Source organism: Pelmatolapia mariae, linkage group LG6 (assembly GCF_036321145.2).
Source record: "Pelmatolapia mariae isolate MD_Pm_ZW linkage group LG6, Pm_UMD_F_2, whole genome shotgun sequence".
Classification (NCBI taxonomy): Eukaryota; Metazoa; Chordata; class Actinopteri; order Cichliformes; family Cichlidae; genus Pelmatolapia; species Pelmatolapia mariae.
The window spans coordinates 19,469,848-19,484,563 of NC_086232.1; the positions used below are offsets into that span (position 1 = coordinate 19,469,848).

Consider the following 14,716-nt stretch of genomic DNA (forward strand, 5'->3'; position numbering starts at 1 on the left):
GTTTCTGCCCAGCATTTCCTTATTTCACACCCGGCCAGTTAAAAAGTTGATTCCTAATCGCCATGACCTCCGGTGTTTGCTGCATTTGCACCAAGCGATGTGTACTAAAAAAATAACAGGTGTTTTGGTGGGTGGGTGAGTGTGTGCATGAAGTGTTTCAGTACGCGTGTGTGTCTTATTGTGTTGGCTTGTCTACCTGCTGTGGGTGATAAGGGCCAGTGTGGAGGATCGCCTTTTGTTCCAGAATTACTCATCCCTGTGTCAGCGTGGGAATTTAAACCCCGCTTAATCTCAGGTTCAAGCTCAGATGCTGGTTAGAGCCTGAGCTCGGTGTCGCGTGTTGTTGTTCATCATTGTCTCTGAGCTTCTAAATGCATTGATGTTTCTATCAATGCATTCCCCCCTTTCTCTCTCAGCGGCAGCTGCACGTGTCGGTAAATATTTGAGTAAAAAATTTAGAGAGAGTTTCGACGAGCCTCTCGTGTGATCCTCGAGCACGCCAGGGTTCGTTTTGAAGTGTTTATCTGTATGCAAACACACACCTACACGCGTACCTTCCACCGTGTGGTCGGAATTCGTGTTAATTCAAGCAGCCATAACAAGTGTCTCTTTTCCTGTTGGCCATCTGAGTCACAGGCTGCAACCGAAGTGTGACACACAAGTCTGTGTCTGTGCGCTCCCTCTTCCTCCCTCTCTCTCACTAGATTTTTCCTCCTATATTACTCTATATCTCTCTCCCCTTTTCTGTGCGGCTATCTTGGTTTTCTACCCATTAATTGTCTGTCTTCCTTCCTTCTGCCTCTTCCTCTTCTCTGTTCCACCCTCCTCCTCCTTCTTCCCCCTCTCTGTTTGTATGTGTCGACTCTCTGCCTCCCTCCCCTCCTGTCACTCCCTCCTCCACCTCTCTTTTTCTCTCTCTCTCTCTCGCTGGTCTCGCTTACCAAGCAAGGCACAGCAGCAACAGCAGTAGCGGCAGTAGCTCACTCTAGCCAGTTCTGAGACACAGCGGCGCTTGCAGTGTGCATGTCAATATGTGTGTGCGTGTGTGTGTGTCACGGTTTACATGTTTGTGTTAGCCAGTGTGCCTGCTGCTCTTTAAAGAGTGAATATAACGCATCCATGGAGTTACTCTAACGAAGGGACTGGAGGGAGATATGTAAGAGGACCATCCTGGAGCTCATTAAGAGGAAGAAGGAAGACATAACATCACTTTTTTTTTCCTCCCACGTTTTCTCTCTTCTTTATTTCAGCCTCTGTTTTTCTGTCAGACTCTCCTCACTTCTATAGCTCTCCTCTCACTAACTTGGTGTGCTGCTGCTAGGATTCTGTCAAACACAACTGTAAGTGGACTTCATCGTGTGCGTGCGTGTGTGTATGTGCTGCATGTATTTGCTGTGTACCCTCACACTCCTTGTCAATTTTAACTTGCTCTAGCTGTAATTCGCGTCTGAGTGCACATATTTGCATGCCAGAATAAAGTGCGTGTCGTGACACCTCTAATGACTTAATTAAGCCGATTTGCAGAGCCCACTTTGTAGTGAGGGAGCAGCCCGTTCATGTAAACATTACTGGCCTCCGTGGTGCAGATCTGTTCATAATCATAAATGTTAATAATACTCCAGATGCGTAGTATTGTGCCAAACTGTCACTGCTGCCATTTATCTAAAATGTCACTTGTTGGTGTGGCATGTGAATGAATGCCCTCTCCTCCAGGTATTTTCTGCAGCTGGTGAGTGTGTGCGTGAGGGAGAGACAGACAGGGAGAGAAGGAATGATTGAGAGAGTCTTACTGGGTGTCTGTGTGTGTGTGTGTGTGTGTCACTCTGTCACCCTGTCACCCAGGGCATGGAGAAAAATCAATAGATCTACAGCTTGAGTTGGGCCGTTTACCTCTGTCAAGTGATGAGCAGACACTGTGGCCTTCAAGGGTCCGCAGACAGGTGCTCGGGATGCTGTACAGACCCGCAGTCCGTCAGCTCTGCGTGCTCCTGCACAAAGTGCCTTTCATTTTTCGTACATGATTGATCTTGTGTGCTTTTGAGAGCTCTATTTTGTTACTTAAACCTGACTCTTTTTCCTTTCTTTTCTTTTTTTTTTTCAAAAACTGGCGACAGAGACCATACGTCAAAAGTTTTTCTTTTACCTCCCCCACTGGCGCCACTATTAGAGCCTGCTGAGGGAATGAGTAAGAGCAGGTGAAAAGACTGATAGAAAGAAGAGAGAGCCAGAGCATGCAGGATGGGAACAGAGGTAGACCGTCATAATCAATCCTCCATGATCCTGGAAGAACATCATTTGTCTTCTTTTCTCACTCTACTCCTCCTCTTGCCCTCATCTTTCTCTCATTTTCGGTGGTATAGCTACTTTGATTTTGAGTAAGAACACCAGTCTCCAGAGCTTCATTACTTTTAAAGCCTTCATCGTGAGAGGCCATAAAAAGATTCTAAGGAATGGATTTGCCAGACATTTTGTACCGACTTGCGAGTAATGGCTATGGGGGAATATAATATTCCTCCACGGTGTGTAATGGCCTTCTGTGCCTTGTGCTCTGGGTTATCAGGGCAAACTGGGATTGGCTAAAATACGTCAGTGCTGAAGAATATGACATTGTGCATGTTAAGCTGTGCCTGCTGGGGATCCTAGCTCTGTTTAATTCATAAGAACACACCACTATGCTGCATAAACTTGTAACTGAATGCGATGCTCGCGTTTGTGTGTCCAGTAGATTGGGGTTGTTTTTAAGCATTGCACTGACCTTGTGTTTTGGTATGTTCCCCTTTCTTTTCTGTGTTTGCATTCATTTGTTTTCCATCTTGCGACTGGATAGGGCAGAGGAATGTGTCTGGGGTAGTGTGTTGCCTTAAGAATATGGGGATTTGTATAGGGTAGCAGGAAAATGCTGGGGAGGAAATGATTGAGAGAAAAGGTCACTAGACAGGATGCCCTTTTTTTTTTAAATCTGATATGGGAAACTGCAGAGACCCAAAAGGGGAGGGAGAGAAAGCAGTGCAGTGTTAGGAAAAATGATTAGAAGTGAAAGTGTAGCTAAAAGACCAAAGAAGTGCTATAAATTGTGTTAACTCAAACATTAAGCTTTGCTTCTCATATATCAGCTGCAACTCCAGTCATGACTTAAATGTCCCATTTCCACAGGCTGACAGAGCATTGTTTGTGACCTTTTCTTTGTAGGTGGAGTGTAAAACTGTGTGGTGTTTTACTCTCCACCTCTGCTTTCAATCACAAACAGTAGCGTCCAGCTGGGGCCTTTCTACGTGGAGTTTGGATGTTCTCCCTATGCCTGGATGAGTTGTCTGTGGGCACTCCAGCTTCCTTCCACAGTCCAAAGACGTGCATGTTTGGCCTAATTGGTGATTCTAAATTGGTTATAGGTGTAAAATGGAGTGTGAATGGTTGTCAGTGTCCCTGTGATAGCCCTGTAATAGACCGAAGATCTAACCAGGATATATACAACCAGCTAAAATACTGAAATTTCACTCACCAAACTCAGGGATAAACTTATTTATTGCTATTTATTAGACAGTACTCTTCCCCCACCAATCTGATGGCCACTCCTCCCTGAGCCTGGTTCTGCCAGATTTCTTCCTGTTAAAAGGGAGATTTTCTTTTCCACTGTTGCTAAAGCTCTTGCTCATAGGGGGTCATATGATTGCTGGAGTTTTTTTGTGTATTATTTTTGGGTCTTTACTTTACAATATAATGTGCCTTGAGGAAGCTGTTGTTATGATTTGGTAAACAAATTGGTAACTTTTAAAAATAAAATTCACCCCCACATAAAAGTTGTTATGAAAGGGGAAGTTACCATGCTGTGAGGATGTTCATTTTAAATTTAAGCACTTTAAGAAGTGACAGGAAGCTTCAAGTGGCCATTGGAGGAACTGCCATTTTTGACACTTTCACGCTCCACCGTCTATCAACTAGAGATAGTTTCTGGTATAGCAGTTATTATTAGATTTCAGGTTTGCTTCCAGAAAAAAATTGACTGGGTGTGCATCAGAAGTCACTGAACCTATTCTAAAGCATATCTGCAGTGGTATATACTGACGTTTCAAAACTCGTCATTAAGGGTACAGGGGAGCTCGTCAAATGAGATCTTGATGGGGTGAGAGTTTTTCGTCTTCGTTTTTCTGCAGACGACGTTGTGTACTTTAAACTTTTTTTTGCATTCATTAAAAAAAACTGACTTTACTGTCTTCATCTTCAGAGGCAAGGCAAAACCTTTGACAACAATATGTAAGAACAGACAGGGGCGAGACACAAACTGTCGTGTTACATGCTGCTATTTTTAGTGTTGGAAGAGCCATCAATTGCGTATAAATGTAGGATTTATAAACAGCAAAATTCTGGGAGAAAAAAAGGGCTGAAAGCATCTTGATTGTGTGCAGATACTTTAATTAAAGTGTCTCCCTCATTATGATGAAATGCTGGGAATCACCTTTGTACCTGTTGTTAATTACCTACATGTTAGAGGTTTCTGCAGCAGCAGGAGCAGCAGCCTGTGTCCTTGTCACAGTCGCAGCCCTCCCCCCTTCCTGTTTGTACAAGTTTTCATGTTGAAGGTGTCACATGCAGGTGCAGGACTGTACGTGTGAGTAGACGTGCACGTACCTGGCCATTCCTGTTAAGGAAGGAGGGAACGTGCGCGTTGCCTAGAAATGTGGATCGTCTCTCTTCGTTACCGATGGGCTCGTCCCCTACCTCTCTCTCCATGACCCAGTTCTCGTGTGCTGACACCCCGTGTTCATTCTGTGCCTGCAGCAAACACATGTTGTCAGAGCAGAGAAAGGAAAGAAAGCAGATTAAAGGGAGACAAAAAAGGAACTTGTTTTCAGAAGTTTCAGAATTGTACTTGGCAAATGGCTTGTGCTTGTTGCTATCACCTCTATGGTGCGACCAAAAGAGGAGTTCAGTTGTTTTTTTTAATTGTTTAACTCTTTACCTGATACTTCATTTACGGGCTTTTTTCTTCTTTGTCCTGTATCTACAGAGCAGCTTCCTGGGTAGTGCCACATTTTCAGTTGGAGATCTTCTGAGGGCAAAAGATGAACGACTGACCTTGAGCCTCAGGTAAGGGCATGTTTCTGTCCCGCTCGCTGCCGGACCGTATCCCTCAAACCTAAACTTAGACTTGAGTGTCTATGCATCTTCTCCAACACGGGCATGAAACTTAGCTAGCAAAGGAAATCCATCCACAAGAGCAATTTTTAGGAGAGCTCTGAAAGTTGCCAGGGCTTTTTGTTTCAGGGACGATTTGTTAGCAAGTGAGAATAAAGTAGTGCTCTGATCATCTCTTTGTTTTTTTGTGGAAAATTGAAGTGTAAATAACTGATATTTTTTTCCTAAGAGGCTTTTAAATGAAAAAATGACAAGAAATTCCCGTGTGAGGCCTGTAAGAATAAATATATAGCAGCTTTCCCCCACACCAATAACATTTCTAGGACATTTTGATATAATCTGGAACCACCATAGAGCAAAATCTTAAGTATTCATACCGCATGCTAGCAATGAAAGGAATGTTTGAACATTAGATTCTGAAAGTCAGTGGACGTTGTGGGGCACACACTTACTTAAAGACGGGGTTGTGAGGATATAATCAGTAATTTCGCCACAAAGAAGATCGCTTGTTTGCCTTCTAAGGGGGCACATTGTCTCATCGCAAGCGACAGATAAGCTTTGGTCCTGAGCATTATTAATGCTGTTCCCTTGTTACAAAGTGCTTGACATGACTATTAAGAGCTAAGGCGGAGATATGTAAATAAATAGCTGGCACAGTTTGAAAGCCATAAAATTGTGTTTTACTGTTAGGTTTGATGATTTCACCCAAGGGGAACCTAAATATTCTGTTTGGGAGAAGATTATAAAGGAGCATTTGAAATGAACATCTGCTGATTGTTTCAGCACAGAGCGAGGATAGCGTTAGCCCGATGTGCAAACTGAATGCAGTCTTTGTGTTGGTTTCACAGGAAACTGAGCTCGAGTAATGTGGAATCTCTGATGCCACTCATATCAGGTGGACACCAGTTGCACACCTACATATTGCAGTTGTGCACTTGATTCATTTTTTTTACTTTTACAAATTAAAAACAGGATGATTTGTAATTATTTTTGCTTCTTCTGTTCCATCTGCTGCAATAACACACACCCAACCTGCTCATCTTTACCAACATGGCCCTGAGTTTGAAGCGCTAACATGTCCAAAGGTTTAGCTGACCTTTAAAGAAAAAGTTGGACGCAAACAGACCCATCGCTAATGCTGAATGTCGTAAGGCTTTTCTAAACCATCAGGGCAGTGAAACTTTTTCTTGCTAATAACTACTCGGTGACGATCGGTGATAATAATCTCCTGCTGACGTTGCTTTAAACTGTCCAGCTACCACTTCTGCAAAGGAAGGTGACTTATAAGGTATTTCTCAATAAAGTGTTACTCAGCGACACTGCACATTTTAACCCTATAATGCGAAGTGAATCATTTTTGATACATGAGTTTTTGTCAGTTATTGAGACTAATACATCATCATTAAAAAGTAATAAAAACAAAAGGAAATTGCACACTAATTAAATGTCAGATGTAGCAAATATGACATCTGGCAATTATTTTGTAGTTCAGGCTTTACATTGTTAACATAAACTTCATCATTTGGTATACTGCCTTGTAGCAGCTAAATTTTAAATGCCTGCTTTTATGTGGCTCTTTTTGAAACATGGACTAGGATTAAGCATCTAATTTCCACAGTAAGGGTGAAGGTTAGGAGCGCTACCATGGAAACCGGAGACAAGTTCCCAAGTAGTGAAACCCAGTAGGTCAGTGCGCAGATATATTTGTATCTTCCTAAAATGCTCACACACGTGTATTTGTTCTTGCTTTGTTCTACGTCCTTGAGTCCATGGATCACGATCTCAAAACCGTCACATTCCGCTTTTATTCTGAAGGTCCACTAAACACGCACAGTGCCTTATGGCTTTTTTTTCCTCTTATGCGACCAGTGCGTTTGATTTAATAGTCAGGACGTTCTGCCTCCACCTGTTAACTGTTAAGATGAAACTGTCTCCTGTTTGTATTGTCAGGCTGAATTTCCCTTTTCCGTCACGCTCACAGTTGTGTTTGAAAGTATGCCCCTTCGGCAATCTTCTCTCTTTATTTCCTTCTTTTTTTTTCGTCTTTCTTTTGTTATGCTTTTCATTTCCTGTAGGTGATCCCAGGTCACAGGGTATAATTGTATCTTGCACGATTGACTATATGAGCTGCAGAGAAGAGAGATTACGGGCCCCCTTTCTCTGTCTGTGGGCATTTGTGTGTGTGCATGCACACATTTTTGCACAAGTTGTTCTGAACAGCAGAGTATTGTCATTTCACTCCTCTGTAGTCGTACCACATTGTTGAGTTTCTTCTTTTTTTCTGTTTGGCATAGTGGGTTTTATTTCTGAGGATAACATGAAGTCCCCCCCCATGAGACGTTCAACACCACCACAATGCATTAAAAAAAAAAATCCAAAATCAACAATCGCCTGCCTATTCAAGGCCTGCTGTTACTGTGCTATCTTTATCACTGCTGCTACAGCTTTATCCACCTGCACAAGCTGAATTCAGCATGTTCAGCTATATTCTCTGAGGCGGCGTTGCCCGAGACTCTGAAAAGGGGTCAGAAAACTGAGTTCTGCACACAAATCATATTGATTTTTTTTTAACTTTCATCTTTGCTTTGCCTTTTTTTCTTTTGAGTTAGGTGTTAATTTGACTTTTTCAAGGTTTTGGTAATTTCTTCTTAGGTGAAACTTCAGAAAACCTTTCGCTGACAGACGTAAATACACTAACCAGCATGCTTTCAATCCAAATAACTCTGCAAGAAGCACACAGCACACTGTACTGTAATACAGTGTTCTGCTTGACAAAAACAATCCAAGTATTCATTCTATTTTTAAGTAGCTTAAAGTACCATAGAGAGAAACTTGTGGCGCACTAAACAATGTCTGTTACCACATTAAAAATGTTTCCTACAGAAACGCACACATGGAGTCATTATGTCCCAAAGAGCTCTTGCTGGTGTGGCGTTGGAGCCCAGAGGTGTTACACTGACACCCAGCGATGCATGTGTAAGCCATCCAGACACACCAAGGAGAGTGCCTTTTATTTGATATGCTGTTTGCATGTTGGTTCATGCAGCGAGAAAACATTTCAGAGATGAGGAGCTTTTCGTGAGTATGCGTGATTCATCCTGGGCTGTTTGACCTGGTGAAGAGTCTGTGATTCACAGAGCGGGGCACGAAGGCTGCGACACTGATGTGAGGCAGGAACGCGGTTCATTCTGCCCATTACAGGAAACAGATGCTTCATTTAAACGACGTCCTAATGCCCACTCAGTCGGTTGTTGCAGAAAGTCAGTTAATTTGAGCTGCTTTGCTCGGAGGAGGGAAAAAGGGAGCGCTTTATCTCGACGAGGCAAGGATTGATTCCCTTCAGTGAGTCTCAAAACCAACATGACTTTGACCAACTTCGCTTCATAAGCTCTGGGTTTATATTGGTGCTGAGCATAATGTATGTGGAGCTGAAATTGGGGTTTTTTTTTTTGCCCAAGTTCACTCTGTTACAAGGCTGTCCACCTCAGAGCTCGTTCCTCATTCCCATGAATTCTTTGCATTCCGGCTCCATTCTCAGGTCTCACGCTCACTTTCATGTGCGGCTGGTTAGGATGTTTGTCACGGATTGTTTTTGTTTTTCCGTAAGGTGCAACCAGTTTGATTCAGGTCACTTTTTCCTTCTTTTTTTCCCCTTTATTTATGAAACTTCCTGTCAGCTTCGTGTCGAATGAGCGGGCTTGTTGGATACGAGGACTCGGCCCGTGTGAAGATCTTTCTCTTTTTGTTGACACCAAAAGCCGCTGAAGTGATGATGAGAAAAATCTTCCCTTCCTGCAGCCTCTCAAAATGACCAAAAAAGAACACATACAGAGGCCCATCAGACACTCAGCGGCGTACAGACAGACGCGCACTCGCACATGTCTTTAAAGAAAACACAGTTGGGCAAACAACACCAGAAAAGGTAGTTAGAGTTTGAAGTTTGCACCTCTTATTAATCAAAGTTTCTGTTTAAAGGGAATTATTGATGACATAGGTTGCTCGGCACATAAATTCAGCTTTAGTTTGCCTGGTGGTAATTTTTGTAACCCACCTGCAACATCTATCTGAAAAGATTTCTTTTTAAAATAACCTCATGTTAAATATCTTCTCTCAAGGTTTCCATGTCTTTGGTATTCTTAGAAGAAGATGGAAATAGAGGTAATCAAGGCTGGAGTTTGGAAGCTGAAAACAAGGGTCATGATCATACTCTTACATACTAATAGTACTAATACTTGAGTAATCTAAAATTAAATTATTGAACAAAAAAAGTCAATGTGTCTGTGGTTGGTTTTATATCAAGGATATCTGTATGCCGTTGTGTGCACATAGCTGCCTGGCCACACGCGTGTATTTGTCTTTCAATCTATATTGCATCAAAGCAGCACGGCTTGCGTTTTCCTGCCTGAGGTTATACCTCTGAAAACTCACATACAAACTCCTCACAGCCCGCGCCGCTTGCTGTGAAACACGAACAGCATTATATCCAGTGTTTTAAGATGCATTTGTCGAATTCTTGGCATGCTTGTTCATTTTCCATAATGTATGTTCTCTGCGCAATGCAGGATGCAGTAATGTTTTTGCCACTTAGAGGTGGCAGAACAAGCTGTAAACACAATATTGACAAATTACCACCGTGTGCGGTTAGGCAATGTGTTAGTTATTAGTTTTAGCAGCTTATTTGCACATTCAGGTACTGCGGAGCAATTTTTAGCACATTTTAATATGCGCTCTCGGTTTCCGTCTGGCTCACGAACATACAGTGTTACGTCACGTGTCATTTATACTCAGTTGTTGCTCGGTTTTGGGTTACAACCAAAAAAAATATTTTTTTCTTGAACTGACTGCCAGATTCCTTTATGACCTTTACCCACACAGAATGTGGAGCCACTACAATAGCTAATCACCATCATGTTTGAGTTCTTAATTACCTGCTGATTGCAAACAGAGATGCATTGATTGCATACCTCTGATATTTACCTATCAGAACAGCTCACCATGTAAAATTACTACATGGTGAGCGGTTTACTGGCGGTTTATCCGTGAAATGTCATTGGGTGTTTAGCCTTTTTAGTTTAGACTCAGTGGAGACATTCGTCGGCTTGTATTTGCTCTCTATCACGTCTCTGCAAGCTCTGCAGACATTTAATTTGGAAAATAACTGGATAACAATTGCTAAGTAACTACTAGCTGTACTTGTTTGTCCCTTCAGTGTAAAGTTCATCTCAGACAGATTGTAAATATATCCTGGTTTCAGCAGGGATGAGCAATGAAGCCACTGTACTAGAGGAGCTGTAAAGATGTCAGTGCTGCAGAGGTCTCTCAATAATGCATGTTATATATACACAGAGGAAGAAAGATGATTATTGCATAAACATGCAATTACCTAATTAGTGACAGAGTCTTCATACTGTTATTTCAGCAATAGTTTGGCCCTTGCACTTGTTCTGTTGCCCTCTCAGTCTCTCACACTGTAGTTCCCCTTTTGCACTTCTTGTTATCACTAAAACTTTATGCACTCAGTAGGAGAGGCACTCTCTGACCCAGTTCTAGAGCACAGTTTGAGATTTGATTTTGATATGAATTTGTATGCTTGTGTTAGTGTGTGCGTGCCTGTGTGTACGTGTGTATTGGAGATTTACCATGGCGAGGCTACATTATCACAGACCAGTGCTTTTGCTGCCTGGCTTCATGGCTTATTCATCCATTCCCATTAGATAGGGCCTTTCTTTATTGTCCCACCAGCACCAGTTTAGCCTGCTATCATGATAATATCATTTTACCACCCCAGAGTCCTTTGTATTATGCTGTCCCAATTCTCATGCTTTTCCACAGACAGCCAACTCTCCTTTACACTGTATCCCCCGTGGCTGATTGTATCGGAGCCTGACCTAAAAGTCTAAAGATCAACTGTCTGATCCAGTTATACTGGAGAAAAATTGTGGCTCTTGCTGGAGCCGTGAGTACGGTCACACTCGTGCGTGTCTGCTTTTGTATTTTTCACACGTTAATCTTGCCCTCGTTTGTTGCACACACCCACATATATGCTGTCACTCTCTTAGCATCGGCATGAGATGCTCAGCTCCAAACAGACGAATATTAAGTATTTTTAAAAATGTAAATGGAATCGAATGAGGTGTGTGATTTCTTTCCTACCGTAAAAATGTCTTTATTTATGGCTTCTTTGTTTTATCAGTGCAGCAGTGAATGGAAGAACATATGTACTGCAGCGGTTAGAGGAGACTAAAGGACACTTAAGGCTATGGCATTTGAGTGAACGGCTGGTGGGAAATGTTTTATCTGTAGTCTGCACATGGAGAGGAAAAGAACTGTTGGAAGCAAGTTGGTGTGTGTGTGTGATGAATCATCCAGGAATGCGTTTAATGTATCACCTCATGCACACACAAACACAGACTGTATGTTCTAGTTAATATTATTAACACGCACAAGATATTTAAAGGTGGGTGGGGGCAATTTGGGGCTAAAATAAATGCACACAAGACTTCCTCATTTTTACTCCTTCAACACTAAAGCTGGTTTATTCGCTGCACATTCTTCTGCATAATATGTGAGCTCCCCCAGGAATTAGGGCTCATGGGCTGAATATGAAAATAATAAACTCGGCCAGTGCAGCTCAGCGGCATTAAAATGCAACTGAGTGAAAAACTGTTAAATATGTATATAAAGTTTACACGGGAGTCTGTGCAGTCCGCTGAACTCAACTAAGTACAGGTTTACTGCTTCCACAGGAAAGAGGAGGCTGATCAAAAGCACTTGAATAATCGATCATCAACAAGTGTGAGCGCCTCTATAAAAGCACAAGTTTTGGTAGTTTACTGGTCTGTACGATTCAGGTGTGTTGAATGAAGCAGTCTTCCTAGGACTTGATGGCCCATTTAATTCAACCCAAGGTCAGGCCATGCAGCGCTTAGAAAAACCCAAGAACTACAGGCTTCGGCCAGCATGTTAAAAGTTCATGAGAGTGCAATGAGAAAAAAAGACTGAACAAGTAAGGCTTGTTTTGAAGCACAGCTCAAGTGTGCAAAGTTGCATCTGAACAAACCACAAAAACAATGACGAGACGAACAGACAGGACCAAAGTGGAGACGTGTGGCCACAATACACAGCAACCTGTTTGTTGAAAACCAGCAAGAAGCAAAAACGCCTCATACCAAAATGTCAAAGGTAGTCATTGAGGGTTGGTCTTGGATTTGGTTTGCAGCCATATGGCCGGAGCACCTTGCAGTTATTGAGTCGACCTATCTGTCAAACAGTCTAAAGCGACAATCGTAGTTAGGTCATAAAATAGGATAATGATCCAAGCACAGCAGAAACTCTACAACAGAATGGCTAAAAATCAAAGAATGAAGGTGTTGCAACAGTCAAAGTGTGGACCTCAACCTGACCAAAATGCTGTGGTTGACCTTAAGAGAACTGTGCATACATAAATACCCACAAGCCTCAATGAAGCAATCTTGTAAAGAAGAGAGGGCCAAAATTTCTCAACAGCCATGTGTGAGACTGATTGAGTCATTCAAAAAATGATTAATTTAACTAATTGCTACTAAAGGTGCTTCTTCAAGCTGCTGAATCATGGAGTGCACTTAGTTTTTCACAGGACTGCATAGAGTCCTATGAAAAACAGGAAAATATTTTTTTTCACCTTGCTTTAATTATTCGGTCATGACTTATTGACAATGCCCATAAAGTGTAACGGTACATCAGGGATACCCTAAGCTTACTATAGAGCTCTTAGGCTAAAATTGATATTGAACAAGGCAATCGCGTTGTGGTAGCTCAAGGTCAGTCATTCCTCAGGTTCTTCCTGTACATCATGTCTTTGCAACATAACACTAATAGGTGAAAGAGAAGGAAAAATTAGATGCGGCGTGAAGAGCCAAAGATGGAGGAGAGAGATTTAATAAATCTGGCCCAATGTGGTTCTGAGGCATGCTAGGGGCACAGCTCATGCCAAGAAATAATGGGATGATAATGAAGACAATATGGTGGGAAGAAGAGGCGAAGACAGTAAGCGCATAAAATCATGTCTGGCAGGTTTCTGTTTGTTTTTTTTAATGCCATCCTCTTTTTTTTGCCTTGAGATTAAATTGTAGTGTGCAATAATTCAAACCCCCTGCTGGGGCACTGAACACAGAGCTATACAATCCGTCCCTTTGCTCCATCTCCGCTGTTTCATGCATGCCTCGGAGGACATTCTTGTCTGCCTTCCATTATAATAACTTTGGAAATTTGTATGCATATAATGTCTTTAAAAAAATCAAATGTTTAACACCATTGAAATAATGCTGTATGCTGCTTCCTAAATAATATAAGATTAGGGCTGTGCGATATGACCAAAATCTCATATTCCGATATAAGACATCTATCGTCGATAACGATATAAATCACAAAAATTTTACATTTTCTGTAAATTCTGTGAATCTCGGGCAGCTCGACTTGCGTGAAGTGTTTCCAGCTGGGCGTCGTGTACCTGGAGTCGAGTGTTTTAACCGATGCATGAAACGATACATTAGACATAAGTTGTAATGCCCGCCGTTTTCTTTGTGAGTATTTATTACACAGCCTGCTGCGGGGAAAAGCCTGTTCTAACGTTTGAGTCTAAGGTTTATTTTTTAGCACCTGACGGCTCTTTTTTGCTTCTCATCCCAAAATACTCTGCATACTCTTTCACGTGATTCAGTTTATTTTGAAAAGTCTCAACAGGATCTTGAGCTTTATTGTGAAAGGTTTATGTGGAAAATAAACAAGCGGACATGCGACGGTTTTACCGTTGTTGTTGCTAATGACAACGCATAAAAACAGGCGCTTGTCTGTCCGTAGTGTGGTTATATTAAATATAAGAGAAAGAGAGAACTTTAATTAATATAGCCACTACAGTGACCATCAAAACGATGAAAAAATATTGCCGTAAACAGTTTATTTTGCGACACCACAAAACAAACGATAGCATAAAATGAAACGATAGACGTTTTTATATCGTCATCCGATATATATCGTTATATCGAACAGCCCTATATAAGATTATAGACTGAATAAATGTACACCTTATAAATATGTCAAATTAAAAATAACACACAACACTACCACTATGTGTAATATACATGTGTATTTACATTCAAGTGATGTTGAGTGTAAGTGCACACGTATGTATAAGTCCTCACCAGTGGCGTGTCCAGCGGGGTGGCCTGGGGGGCCCCGAACCAGACTGGCCACCCCAGGTGCCACCCCGAAGCTAAAAGAATCAAATTCAATGAAATATCAAATGTACGATTATGTTTTGACAGTGAAGCTCAGATATCCGAGCGTAAGTGAATGCAGCATCGGCTTCTGCACTATGAGCGTCATGTTAGCAAAGGTAGGAGAGCCAAGCACGAAAGACGGCACCGCAGAAAACAATTTTTCAGCGAAAGATTAACAGGTTAACATAGCTGGACTGGCCATCGGGCATACCGGGCATTTGCCCGGTGAGCTGATGACTTTTTTTTTTTTTTTTTTTTGTAACGTTTAAGCTTGATCAGCTGTTGTTAGAATTTATTTAATATTAATTTCTAGTATCAGCTGATGT

The 14,716-nt window shown here is 41.9% G+C and overlaps 1 protein-coding gene across 3 annotated transcripts in view; it reads left to right on the forward strand.

Moving 5' to 3' along the window:
• The window catches only part of inpp4b (inositol polyphosphate-4-phosphatase type II B), a 177,949-nt gene that overhangs the window by 60,180 nt on the left and 103,053 nt on the right, over window positions 1-14,716 (forward strand). For 2 of the 3 annotated variants that reach the window (XM_063476107.1, XM_063476106.1), the window contains exon 5: window positions 5,006-5,085. In XM_063476107.1, the coding sequence (XP_063332177.1) occupies window positions 5,006-5,085 (80 nt within the window). Of the gene's footprint in view, window positions 1-1,205; window positions 1,341-5,005; window positions 5,086-14,716 lie in introns of those variants that run through there. The other variant, XM_063476108.2, reaches the window with a different exon arrangement.